This window comes from Dromaius novaehollandiae, chromosome 4 (assembly GCF_036370855.1).
Source record: "Dromaius novaehollandiae isolate bDroNov1 chromosome 4, bDroNov1.hap1, whole genome shotgun sequence".
Taxonomy (NCBI): domain Eukaryota; kingdom Metazoa; phylum Chordata; class Aves; order Casuariiformes; family Dromaiidae; genus Dromaius; species Dromaius novaehollandiae.
This window is the reverse complement of record NC_088101.1, coordinates 23,085,571-23,099,229: the sequence shown is the minus strand read 5'-3', so window position 1 is coordinate 23,099,229 and position 13,659 is coordinate 23,085,571. Positions and strand designations below refer to the sequence as shown.

The following is a 13,659-nucleotide window of genomic DNA, read 5'->3' as shown; positions in this document are numbered from 1 at the left end:
ATAGAGATGGGGAATGAGCATTCGTTCCATGTGGCACATAAAGCATGCTGAGGCACAGACAGCTCAGAAAGCACATTTTCAAACCATTTCTGAAAATGAGACTTCTCTGAATATGCATGAACATGTAAATGTCTACCTAGTCTGATTTATCATTATTGATCATTAGCTGGTGCTCCCACTAACTTCAGTGGAAGTACTACGTTTTAGTTTCAGCTTTTCTTTTCCTCTTTTTCCTTAGAAGTCCCCTAGGAAATGAGGGACTCCCAGGGGACCTGCCGCTCCCTGTGGGACCAGGCCCTAAATATAAACAACCAGCATTAATGCAGCATTAAGACTGGAGGATCAAACGCTCCTTTGTACACCACAAAGGAACAAACAGGGCAGGAGTCCAATGTTTTTCCTTTGCAGGTCATCTTTAATGATTTCTAAATCTGCATTAACTCTCTCGGTACTCCCACTGTGGCTGAGCCTTCAGAGTGACACGAGGCATCAGCCAGCGCCGCTGAGGCAGCATGCTGCCAAAGGGAAGGGGAAGCCGGCGGGGCAGCCGCGTGGAGGCACACGGCCTCTGCGCGTATCCGGGAATCCCTGCACACATCTGTTAGGATGGGGCACCAAAACGCTGCCCTTTCCGTGGTGAGCTGGGGCAGTCCTCCTGCTCGTGGAGCAAGGCAGCGCTCCACACGCTAACAGCTAGGAGATTCGCTTTTCAGAGGTTTGGGCAGCGGGGGCAGAATCGAATCATCATTTCACTGAAACATCTCTCCGATGCAGCCGTTTTCAGCTTGGCGTGATGAATGACTAACAACAGTGACCAGAGTCCTCCCCTTTGTATCCTGTGTCAAAATGTCTCTATAGCACAGAAGACAGGATGAACAAAGAATATGAAATGATGTCTCTAAACTCCTGCCTCTTAAATAGATTCTTTGTCACACAATTGCTGCAAAGTATGAAGAAAACCAGGGTGTGGAGGTGAGAACCACACAGCTCTGGAAACACAGCAATCAGCTGTAACGACAGACAAATCTCTAGCTAGGGAGCCTTGCAGGTGCCAGGCGCAGCCCTACTCTGACACGTCTTGTTGGTCACCTGCCTTTCCACAGCCTCACGTGGTCTACAGGGAGCCTGGCCTTCTGCGGCCCAGCGTCGCTCTAACACCTTGGAGATGGCAATATTAAAGTAGCGCTTTGGGGTATGTAAATCACAAGAGAAAAAACAGAAAAACACCTTGAAACATATGAAGTCTCTTCATGAAAAAGATGTGTTTCTTATCTTATTGACGTCAGTAACTCTAGTAATGACAGATTTAAAGAAACACATGGGAGGGAGAAGCAGGCCCCACTGCACCACCACAGAGCAAGAGACTGGCGAGAAAACTTTGTACAAGTCCATGCTAAAACATCGAGTTTGGCAGCTATCTCCCATTTTTGTCTGCAGCATGTTTCTTTCACTTGCCTTCCCTGTGAAGCATCAGAGGCCTAAAAGCACCAAGCCAGATAGACACCTAATTTCTGCTAACTACTTTGGACACTGTTAAAGTTACTTGGGCCCATTCTTTGGACTCCTCCCCAGCCTAATTTCTATTCTTTTTGCTTTTAGTCCGGAGCCCCCTCACTGACAACCTGATTCATCTTGATTTTTAGCAGCATTTAGCAGCATCCAATCTAGGGGAGGGATCTTAGCAGCCTGATCAAACAACACCCACTTGCTTCAAAAGCACGGAGCCCTTTGAGGTGCAGGAGAAAGCTTATTTCAGATGGTTTGGAGAAGAGCCTACAATATACGACATGAATGCCGGATTGCAGTACTGATCTGCAGCAAGTATTTGCTAGCTTGTTTGCACTTCAGCGAGGCCAATTTGTACAAATTTCCTTTTTTCCTGAGCCCAAGTTGAGTTTTCTAAGAGGATGGCACTTGAAAGGATTCCCGGAGCTCTGTGCGCACAGCTCTGCTTGTGCCCGTCAACAATGGAGGAATCCCACTCTCCAAGCACCTGTAAACTGACACTGCAAACTATCCGTTCGAAATGCTCATGAACAGGCCATATATTTAAGCACAGAGCATCGCCTAATCTATTTTTTTTCCTCCCCTTCTTCCTTTAATAGATTGGAGCACAAAAGCCTGAGAGAGGGTGACCTACCAAACAAAAGGGCCTTTGAGTTCCTAGGAAAAGTAGACTTGGAGGAGGATGGAAGGAATCCAAGTGGCCCTATTATTTCCACTTGCACTAATTAGACATTTTTCTGTCAGCTATTGAGCACTGCTGAGAGGCCAAACTCACTGAATTCATTTCTAAAGTGTTTACAGAAGTTTGCATCTGTTTGTGTCTCTTCAGGAGGAAAATAAGCACTTCAATAGCATTGTGGAAAATCTAAACGAAGCATCCTATTCTGAAGGGCTTGGCAGTCTTGCAGCTGCATAATTTAACTCTCTGCTCAATGCTGAAACCTCTTGTGTCCCTCTCCAAAACCAAATGGACACAAAATGTAGAAAAGTCAAGCCAGGGAGAGAAACTCCGCTATTTTTTTTTTAAAAGGCAGGGCTGCATGCTGTGTGGCACACAGAAACATGGTTTGATGTCAGTCTTTGCAATTATGCTCCCGTGTTCCAAGCAGTACACCGAGAAATTAATACCCACTTCTTTCATTCACTGCCAAATCGTGTGACTGTAAAATTCCTTAGCACCTACAGATAATGCACTGTCGTGCTGGGCACATACACAAAACACGCACAAAGACACTCCCCTCGCCACTTTGAAATCAAATGCGAGAGAGGCCCTAATACGGCTCTCTGTCACCCAGTGCAGACCCAGGGAAACTCTATTGACTTCAAAGATGTAACAGCCTAGCTGAACACAATCAGAAATTCAGCTCTGCTCGCCACATATGGGCACTTTGTTTTTCATAGCGGGCTAGCACAGTAAACAGATTTACTCACTTTCTTTATCATTTTAAAGCTTGTGTGTACGCATCTACACAGAAAGAGAGAGAAAGAGAGAGAGAGGTACGTGCACACTTTGTTTTAACATCTGTGTCCATGATGTGAAATGCATATGTCTAATTGAGTTTATGACACAAAGGGAACCTCACGGCTGGGAAGTGGAATCAGGTGGTGACAGAATTAAATTTGCACGAGATTTCTATACATGAACCATTGGGGAAAATGCAAAACAGCCTTTAGTGAAGGGTTTTTCCTTAATGGCGATGAGTGGGAGGGTGTGCTGTTTGCATGGTTTCCTGCATTAGCGTTTTAGCTCCTCCTCACATCGCGCCTGAAGTTTGGGTCCCAGCTTTGGGTTCAAAGCCATGATGCCTCCTTTGCATTGACAATGGGGGCCGTTCCCAAGAGAGGGGAGAAGCTCGAACCGGAGCCATCTGGCACTAGAACTGGCAAGAAAGCGTCAAAGGGAAATTATTGGTGCATAGTAAATGAGGCCGAGGAGGAGGGGAAGAAAATAGGGGAAATCTTTATGTGGCAGCTGATGTAAGAGGAATTACAAGCACAAATATATGAAGTATTGATTTAATCCACTCTCTCTGCCCTCTTTATAAAGCGAGGATCCCATAGGCAAACCTCACACGCAGTGTGCAGACTGGGGAGGGTCTCCTTTGGAAAAACGCCTCTGCAAGCAGTAAGGTTAGAAAGCAGGGGCAAGAATCAATTAGTTCTCAGAGTATGTCCACAGCTTTGCAAATAGTCTGGATTCCTGTGTTTGCTTATATTCACTCATCTTACACCATTTTAGCCCTTATTTCATTTGTAACTGTGGCTGAAGTTTAAAAATTAAAAAAAAAAAAAAAAACCCACGAGCTGTTGACAAAGAAATTCTAATTCTGGGCACAGGGCAGGAGTTTCAATAGCACGTATTTCCAGGTGCCTTAGTTCTCTCTCTCAGGATCTCTCCCTAGTTAGCACATCACTGAAATACGTGAACCCTAACAAATTGCTCACTTTTTCCTACATTCGTCCCCTGTCAGATTAAATGCACAGTCAAAACACCAATGGATTTAGCTGAAGTCTCACCCTTTTACCCCATGCACTGTTAGCAAAGCCTGCATTTCCAAGAGACCAAATCTGCTGTCACTGCACGGGACTTCTCTATCAATCTCTGCCTTTCAGCTGGCAATCAGTGCACACTCTACAAATAACAATGAATTAAGCCTCCTACCATCTCTGTGATGGGCAGAAGAAAGCATGTCCACAACACGCAGATGGATAAGCTTGAAATGCGAGGCAGTCAAGTCCCATAGTAAACAGTTGTGGTCTCAGGAATAAGTGGATTCTGGACACTCACCTCTCTGCTCAGATCAGGAGAGGACACAATTTAATGGCTTGAGCTTCTGAAGCTGTTAATTAGCTCAAATTATTCATTCTCAAAGCAGTGGAGGGTTGGGTGTTTATTCAATGAAAGCAACATTAGGTCCCTTATTAGCAGCTCAAAACACCACAGAATAGGTCAGTTTTTACAACCAACCAAGTTTTCCTTCACCAAGTGAGAAAGCGCTACAGCAGTAATAATCTCAGCTTTTATCAATGACCCTTCCTTTTTTCCGATTCAACTTTCCAATGATTTAGTTTCATTACTATCGATATGTTCCATCTGCTGTTCTAAGCTTGCCCTCTCTAATTCAATGATCCTCCCTTTCCTCTTTGCGAGGAGCATCGCTGCAGCAGATTATTGTCTGCAGAGTACAGCTGGTAGGACCAGCTCCCGTGACGCGGGCCAAGGCTTGGAAGGATGGAGAGAGCCTCCCACACCCTGTAAATGCAAGAGAAGGAAGGTACCATCCCTGACCATGCTGCTGTTTTCATGTAGATCTTAATGCTGCTTGCAGGTAGAGGTAGCGATGGGGGCACAGCTACCTGTGGGTGCAAGTGGAAGCCATCTGCATGATGAACTTGAGCAGTATCAGGAGAGAGGAAAGCAGCAGGCAGCCCAGGCTGCTGAACAGCAGCATTTTGGGGAAGGACAGAAGCAGAATAGTTTAAAGCGCTGAGGAAACTGCTCGAGCAGTTCCTGTGGGCCTTGTATATTTGCCAAGGCAGCAGGGATCTGGGGGACTGTCATCCCAAGGAGTCCCTCACTTTTACTTGTTACCCAGGATGGGTGCAACAAGCAGTTTTTGGCCCTAAGACTTGCCCTGCTGTGCTCCAGATGAAGATTATGTCTAAACTATTGTGGTAATTCTCTGTGGTATGTTAAAACAGTATGTTAAAGGAGATATTTTAATACTTAAAAATAGCTAAATGCCAGTGACAACTCTCCCTGATGGGGCAGGATGAAGCCCATTATAATCAGAGTTAAAGATCCAAGAGTCTTTCCTTCTTAAAACTGTGTCCTCAAAATATAAATCCGTTAGAGAAGTAATTTAATTTGCAAGAAAAAATACAGCATAGCAATCTCAGTAATACAATTATCTTCTACGGAGGAAAGACTCCAATAAGCAACATCTGAGAAAAGGAAATCCTAGCTATGAACAAGGTGAACCAACATTTCTCTAGGTACCCAATATAGGCTTTTCAGCATTGTGTGCTAGCAACATCAGGGTAGTCACCCTGCGCCCAAGCGGTAAAGCTGCCCTCGGATCCAGTAGGACAAATAACTTGCAGCTTCACCTGGGCAGTGTCCAAAGCACTGCCCATCGTGACTCACAAAGGAGGTAGCTGCTGCTCTCCTGCACTTACAGAACCTCATCTCTGATATTTCTCATTTTAAAAGCCCTGAAGTGTCAGGGATCAGCCCAACATAAGGGAGGCTGTGAGGCCACGAATTGTGCTGAATTCGGCCCACAGCTACAGTTCTCAGTTATGTCACTCTTCATTTCACCGGGATCACCCAAGAAGAGCTCTTACGAGGCAGGTAGCAAAAGGTCAGCCTGAAAAACTAAGATCCCAGGACTAAGATTTAGGGCTTTAATTCTCCTGTTACCACACCAACAGGTACAAGGCAGAGAAAACTAAATCCCCAGCCCCTTCTTTATTTCTTTTTCAAAGGCTCCTGGCTTTCAAGTGCCACACACACACCCAACGCTAGTTAGGGTACTTCCCTCAGAATGGTTTCCCTAATGATAATCCATCAGTACGTAATTAGCCAACGTCCCTGCAGCCCTTGCTTGGGCCTATTTTCTATTCTCTTCAATGTTCCCATTAACTTCAATGAGATTCTGCACAAACAGGGCCAGAATATCCACGTCCCCCCCGCCCCCGTCTAAGGCAGGGAGCAGGGGGCGAGCCTGCACGGCTCCAGTGGTGGCTGCAGGGGCACCTCAACGAGATCCGCTCTTGGGGAGCCTCGGAGGCACGGGCGAGTGCCCACCCAGCAGCCCCTCCGCCACGGCGAAGTGAGGGCTCCCTGCGTCCCCCTGCATGGAGACATCTTCAATCCGGGGGCCAGTGTCGCCCACAGACTTCAGGTCATTTAACTAGCCCACTTAAACATGAACTGCAAATTGTTTTCCTCAGTGTCTTTGCAAGGGCAAGGCCTTAGATGATGAAATCACTGAAGGCTGGACTTTGCTTTTGTGTTTGCACTGTTCCTGTCCCAGCACAGCCTGCCCTATGGCTGAATACCTGCGCCAGCCACAGTAGCTACTGACAGCTAACAACAAAGTGAAGTCCTCCGTCATTAGGGTGGGTGAGCGTGGGCTCTGATCTTGCACAAAAATTAATGCTGCATGGATAATCCCACAAGAGAACTACTCGTGTGCACACAGGAGTCTTTCGGTGAAACCCCACCACAGGGTTTGCCGGATCAAGCCTGTGCGTACATGGGCATGTTGCCCTCTGTTGGCTGGTTACGGAGCAGAAGGATACTGCTATCGCTTCCGATACCGGACATCTGCAGGGAGGGGAACCACTAGAAGCCTCTGTTTTGGAAGTGCAGCTCCAGTCCTAACCTCGCAGAACACGTGTGTTTTAAGAGAGAAAAAGTAATCCCTCTACCTTTACATTTGTCAGCAAGGTCCTTTGACAATTCTGATTTTGCTTTGACTTGTTAATAAAACAAAAAACCCTAGTGTTTTCAAGTTCTTGCTTTGGTAACAGATACCGGTTATCGCCCTTTGGACCTCAGTGCAAATTCCCACCAAATGGGAGATGTGGCTGAGAAGGGGGCTGCCCAAAGGGGCCTAGCTTGCTAGCTGATAGCAGCTAACAGTGAGGTTCTCTTAAAATGCTGAGCTTGTTGAACTGGGTTGGTCTTTTTTTGGCTGGTGAATCAGCAGCAGGGGGGGAAAAAAGAAAAGAAAATAAAAGGAAAAGTCTTCTGTAAGATGCAAAGATCTTGTAAAACCAGAAGTGCCAGTTTCTGCTAAGTGTTACCACAAATCTGCTGCCTTCAAATCCCTAGGGAGGTTTGGCAATTTATATATTGGAGAGACCAGGAAGAAAAAAAAATGTGCTTATCTCGCCAAACCCTGCACTGAGCTCTACTCTGTGTGGCAGTGTGACTCCCGCTGAACTTGGGCTGCAGCGAGAGAGCAGAAGCAGCTCTGGCTCGCCTGTCCCCTCCCTGCACTTCTCCCCCCTCCCCAGTCTGTTTTTGCCATGCCTTCCCCCTACTTTAGCCAGCATGCAGAAGTAACAATCCCACAGCAAAGGCCAAGAAGAGCACTTTAAAAGGATGCAGGTGCAGGTGGCTTTGCCTTCCTGATGCGTCAAACTAGCATGCAGCCGCCAGCAACGGGTATCCCACTTTCTAAAGTGCGACACTAAGGCAAACCCTTGAAGCCAAAGCCTAATCCGCTTACTCCCTGTGCTGGTCTCATGGAGCTTTTCAGCCTACTCACCGAGTAAAACATCCTCATCACGAGCACTGGGAGCCAGATCTGGCCCCTCATAACAGCGCCAGTGTGTTATGGTAATGAAGTGCCTTTCATTCATGGATCTCAAAGCACTTTTAAAATGTAATGAATTACGGTTTATGAGCTTATTCTAAGCATGGCAAATTAAAATAAACAGATGAAAAATTTTAAAGGTTTTTCTGAACAATAAGTTGACAAAGACTTATTTTTCCTTTAGGGAATTAAATTATGCCTCTGTCCCTCATGCCAAAACAAAAAAGAAGAAGAAAAAAGTTGTTCAGACTTTTATCTTTCCTCATCACACTGTAATCACTTCTCTTCAGCCTCATTTCCCCCCCCAGCTTTTTATTCAAAGCACTGAAGCAGCCTTTGCTCTGCCTTGAAATTTTATTAAAAAAAGGGGGGGGGGGGATGGATGAAGGGGAAAAAAATCCCTTTTCCTGACTAATACTAATAATACAGGTCAAAATGTCAGTCTATCTACACTTAAATGGAAAACAAAAAAAGGTTTTCCCTTTTTTCCCATGGTACAATAGCACTAGAATATAAATTACCAATGAAGATGAAATAATACTTCAAAGCACATGGGGAAAGGCAGCACAATGTTTACAAAGTATTTTCACCCGCATGATGGAACATTGAAGACAACGGTAACCAATGGACGTCAGGGGGTGTTGGTGAATAGTCTAAAACTAGCATGCGGTAGGATTTTAGGTCCCTATAGTCTATGACCCCATGATATGCTTTGTTTAACAAGGGCAGCTGCAGTTATCAACAGATGTTTCAGCAATAAATAATTGGTATCATCTCAGAAAAGATCCATCTACCTGGGGAGAGGGCATAATGCTGAAAACACTGCTCCACTATTACAGCCACATTAATCTCCCATCTATCCAGGTCTCTCAGGGAGTTTACTGCAGGTGTTTATCCTGGGAGAGAGCAGACAAACGCTCCAAAGTTAGAGCGCTGTGCGAGGATTGTAAAGGAGGTCAACCACCGCCATAAATTTCTGTCTAAGGCCACACACACCAAAGAGAAAAAGAAAATAAATACCCAAGAAGAACCCCCCCCCCAGCCCCCCAGCCACCGAATTCAGAATTCCAGCAACGTACGATGCTGGCGAGGGGATGCTCGGGCTGAAATATCTGCTTCGCAGCAATCACAACCTAGTTGTTGGCCTTTTTTTGGACTTCTCATTGCTGTTGTGTTAGAAATAATCAGTGTCCTCAAATAAAAAAAACTTGCTGGCCTTATTTGGGCAGCGTTCTCACTGAAACAGGCAAAATCTCCTGTCCCCCCTTGTATTTAACAGCAGTTTTGCAGCCTGATTTCTGTGAGGCCAGCTCCTGCCCGGGTCCCCAGCTTTTCAGGCCGGATTGCCCCTTCCCATGAGGAACATGACTGTGTTGGCTTGGGATACGCACCACAGTAAGTATAAGAAAATTAAACACCTCATCTTTAGTTTATGTCCGTCCTGCTAAAGAGACACTCATTAGGCTAGGTATCACATTTCCCACTGAAAAAGGAGTCCTCTACCTGCTACGAGTCATGTCTGACATCTGAGAAAATTAGAAAGACAAAAAGCAATCCAACATTTCTTCCTGCTTTCTAATCTTAAACTCCTCAACTTTCATGATGGGATGCCCGAGCACAATCTGGATCCTGCAGCTCCTCACTCAGACAAGCATCCTTTACCCACATGAGAAGCTGCATAAGGCAATTCTTGGCTTTCCTGCCTTCGGCCAGGTTAGGTCCCCAAAGGGATCCTGTCAAGTCATCTTCTTGAGAAAGCAGGTGTCTAATTACACAAATCCCACCAAGACAAGTAATCCTCACTTCCTCCTAGCAGTCCTGAATTAAAAAATGCACATATTTCTGTTCAAAAATCCTATCTTCTAAAACCTTGTCTTCTAAAACGTTATGTAAACATTTCTCGTTTTAGTTTTATTTCAACACCAGATTTCCAGGGAAGAGAGAAACATTCATCTCTGTTACTGAAAACAGAGCTGCACTGTGGACCTAGATGAACTGACAGAGCGAGTGCCCAACCTACCGTCGCCAGAGCACAAAGTGAGTAGAAACAGCATAAAAAAAGTCATCGCTGCACGTTTCAGCGAGCAAAGCTCTGCTCCTGTAAGGTGCTTAGTGCGTGGAAGATCCCTGCACACCCCTCTGATCACTTCTGGACAAGGCAGAGCCTGTCCATGAGCTCTCCTAAGGCTCTGTCGCCTTTTCCCCCTGCCCCAGAGTAATTTTTCACGGCTTTCTCTTCTCAGGGCAGCAGTCTGGCACTATAGTTTTTTTTGATTTGAGGATTGCTTTGTGTGTGACAGGCTAAGTATTAGCATTGCTAACAATGTATGCATGCACTTTTCATTAGTATCTTTTTTTTGCCTCCTTCTATTCTCTTTGAACACGCCAAAGCGAGGCGGAGATTAGCTGCCTCACAAAGAGCGATTCACACAGATCGCCTTGTAACAACTTTAACAAAAAAGTCCGAAATGATTTGTAGCTTCTGGGTCCCCCTCTCTCGCCTGAGCACCAAATGAAAGCCCCATCTCTTGCTTTGGCCCTTTGGCCCCTAGGAGCAGCCCCTTCCCAGCAGAGACGCGCTCACCTCAGCTTGCCAACCAGCATGTCACTGCTACAGTGCGGGAAAAAAAAGTCTCTGGAATCCCAGTATCACCCACCAGGGCTTACTCAAGCACCGCAGCGGCATGTTTTACAAACAGGTGCGTTGAACTCCATACCAGCAAATCAGGGAGCCTCGCGCTGATCACATCTTGCAGGTTTGTTTTGTCTTCTGGGCCAACGTCTTGCTTGTATTGCCACTTCTCCGGCACAAAGGGCCACTTCATTGCCTTTGCCTCCTCGAGGAGGGTCCTCAGCTCGTCGGGAAGCAAAGCTGGAAAGGTCAAAGTGCAGGTAAAGGCCTTGCAGGGGATTCAGCCCCAAGTGTCATGGTACAGCACCTACCCTGCAAAAAGCATACCTCCCCCCGGCCCAGGCCTTTTCACAATAGCCAGGAGCTGTCAGCTCTTGCTGCAGGAACTACCACGAGGGAAGGAAAGGTTGCCTGGCTCCAGCTACCCCAGTCTGCTCTGCCCTCCAGGTAAATCAGAGCCATCAGCCATTAAAAAGGTTTTTAGCAGGAAGTAACATAGCCCGGTGGCCGGCTATGCGTGAAGAGCTGCTCTCAGACAGACACGAGGAAATATTTTCCCCTGCGTGAGGAGAGGTTTCCTGGCAGAGCAAATGAAGCAGCAGCGCAGAAGCCCCATCCCCTTTGTTAAGGGCTGTATTTAATATTTTGCTCGTGCCAATAATGAAGGCCTGTTACAAGGTTTAAAAGCCACATCCAAATTGGGAGACGAACCTGGACTGTATACAGCAATTAGACAAAGACCTAAAGGGATATAATGACAGTATGTTCTGGAGAATAATTATTTGACTGATAATTTAATCAAAAATGTTGTTGGTCTGAGTTATTCAACGTGCTCTCAAAGAAGTAACTGTAGATGATAGCACCACCTTTGAAGCACAAGAAAGCTTACTTCTACAGCAGGAAGAGTTGCTTAGGCCACGTGTCTGGGAACCGGTATCGACACTGCATTTTCTACATACGCACCGCAGGCATCAGTTGAAGCTTACATTGCCCGTATGAGAGATCCACGCACCAGCTCTGTCACTGTGCAATACATCTTCTTAGAGGCCAAGGTAACTGTAATTTGCACTAGCTGAGGATGTGGCCTGAGTTTCTGCGTTTTGCTCACAGTTTATAACAGAAGTAAAAAAGAAGCCACAAGGACAGGGTAGCCTTGGCCCCAGCACGCTCCTACTACCGGGGTGCCCGACAGCCAGCCAGCACAGAGCTGTGCTTCTGATAACCCCAGTCCTTGTGCCTTCACCTGAGGGTTTCAAAACACTACATAAAGCATGGCTTACCTCCCAGCTGGGAAAGCAAAGCACAGAAGTCAAATGGTAGGTTTTGCTAAGTGAAGTGCTCCCAGCTCCCAGGCACTTCACATGGGGTGCCTGGTGTTCAATCCTCCAGAGAGGTGCTGGGGCTCACCAAGCAAAAGCACAATTTTGCATTTAGCTTAGGCTGCTCCGTGGCCGCTGCCAAACCCCCAGCCCTGCTCCCTCCCCAGGGCTGGCTCTTTGCTTCCGCCAGCACTAACCATCACTCAGCTCCAGCAGCAACCGAGTCCAGCTGGAAACTAACTTACAAAACAAAATGATTAGCTTCAGCTGGATCTCCAAGCAGATCCAACTAAGGATGCAATTGCTAGTAGGAACACACAGCTGGAGATCTGGGCCTGAATTTGTCCCCTTCTTTCAGCACTAGCTCGGATTTCATTTTCTTTAAAATAGCAGTGAAGCTGCAGCCTCAGTGTGCTGTGCTAACCACTAGGCCAAACAGACTCTCTGGCCAATAAAAATGGATTAACAAGGATTATTGCCCAGATGGGGTTAATGGTGATCATCAGCTGCAGATCTAGCCCCTTCTGGCCATTAATCCCTAGAAAACCCCTGCTCAGAGACCATCGTTGCTTTAATGAGGTAATGCAATAAATGCATTACTATGTATTTCTAAATGAATCTTTTATAGACAACTGTAGAAAATATGCTACATAAAATTTTATTTTGTGCTCGTACTACAGTGTTTTTTCCTAGGAAAAAGTGGGAAGTCTGTCATCTAGCACCAGATTTTCAAAAAGCTGCCATAAAAAATTGTATCACATTTTCCAACCTAAGTTGGAAAGTTTTCTCACTTGTTGCTGCAGTTCTGGACATACTTCCCTTTATACTTCACTACAGTTTCACCCATAACCATGTTTCCCAGCTTTCTGAAGTTGTGTCCAGAGAGGCTCAGTCCTCCTTGCTGCGCAGAGAGCAACTGTCTGGGAAGGTGCCCAAGTGGAGGAGCTGGGGGGGCCAGGAGGCTGCGACGTGAGTTCCCAGCCTAGCAATCCCAGTGATTCCTGCAGTGTGGCAGCCCTGCAAAAATCAGCACAGGAGCAGGGATGCTCACCTGATCACAGGGAACACAAAACAACGGTAAAAAACCCTAGGTAGGGTGGTCACAGGGATGTTAATACCTGAAGACTGAGTTTCCCTAAATCTTCCGCAATGGAAGATGAGGGATGCTTGAAGGCAATCACAGCAAGCACCTCTATAACGTCTCCTCACAGGATCCCATAGCACTGATGTGTATGGGGGAATCCAGAGAAACAGAAATGGGACGTTTACACAGAAAGCCTTCCTGTCTCCTTTTCTGCCTCCTTCTTCTGTCTTTCCCAATAAAACTCGTGTTTACTTCAATAAAACTAAAATAGGAAAAAGTGTCAATAAAACAAAGATCCATGGGAGAATGTGAACGCTGATATTCTCTCTAGTGCATAAATATATTACTGCTATCCTCCTGTTACTGTTTTCTGTGTTATCCTTAATTAAACCATAATCTTACCTGATGCACTAAAGAACAAAGAATATGGCCAAATTCTTTAATACTGAACTTTTATTTTTAAAGAGTCATCCTTAGCAGTCATCATTGCTGAGCTGCTTAGAAAAGGAATCTACAGTAACATTTTTGGAAGGATTTAGTGAGCTGGAAGCCATCAGTTGCCTTTGGGACAGGACCTTGTATGAACCTAGCAAGCTGCAGCTTCAAACTTTGCTGTGGTGTCTAGTTGTCACCACGTGGAAATAAATGCAATTAGTGTGTTAATTACGATAATATGATGTTGTAATGCAAGGACATCCACTAGACCCCACAGAACAGTCAGTGAGGTAGCTACGATGGTTTTCAGCTAAAATCCAACTCCCAGCACAAGAGTTTATATATGATAGCCGT

General features: G+C 45.9%; 1 protein-coding gene across 15 annotated transcripts in view; it reads right to left on the bottom strand.

Moving 5' to 3' along the window:
* Positions 1-13,659, bottom strand: part of ALPK1 (alpha kinase 1) — a 50,182-nt gene that overhangs the window by 15,384 nt on the left and 21,139 nt on the right. For all 15 annotated transcript variants that reach the window (XM_064510611.1, XM_064510597.1, XM_064510610.1 and 12 more), the window contains one exon: positions 10,553-10,707. In XM_064510611.1, coding sequence (XP_064366681.1) covers positions 10,553-10,707 — 155 coding nt within the window. The remainder of the gene's footprint in view (positions 1-10,552; positions 10,708-13,659) is intronic.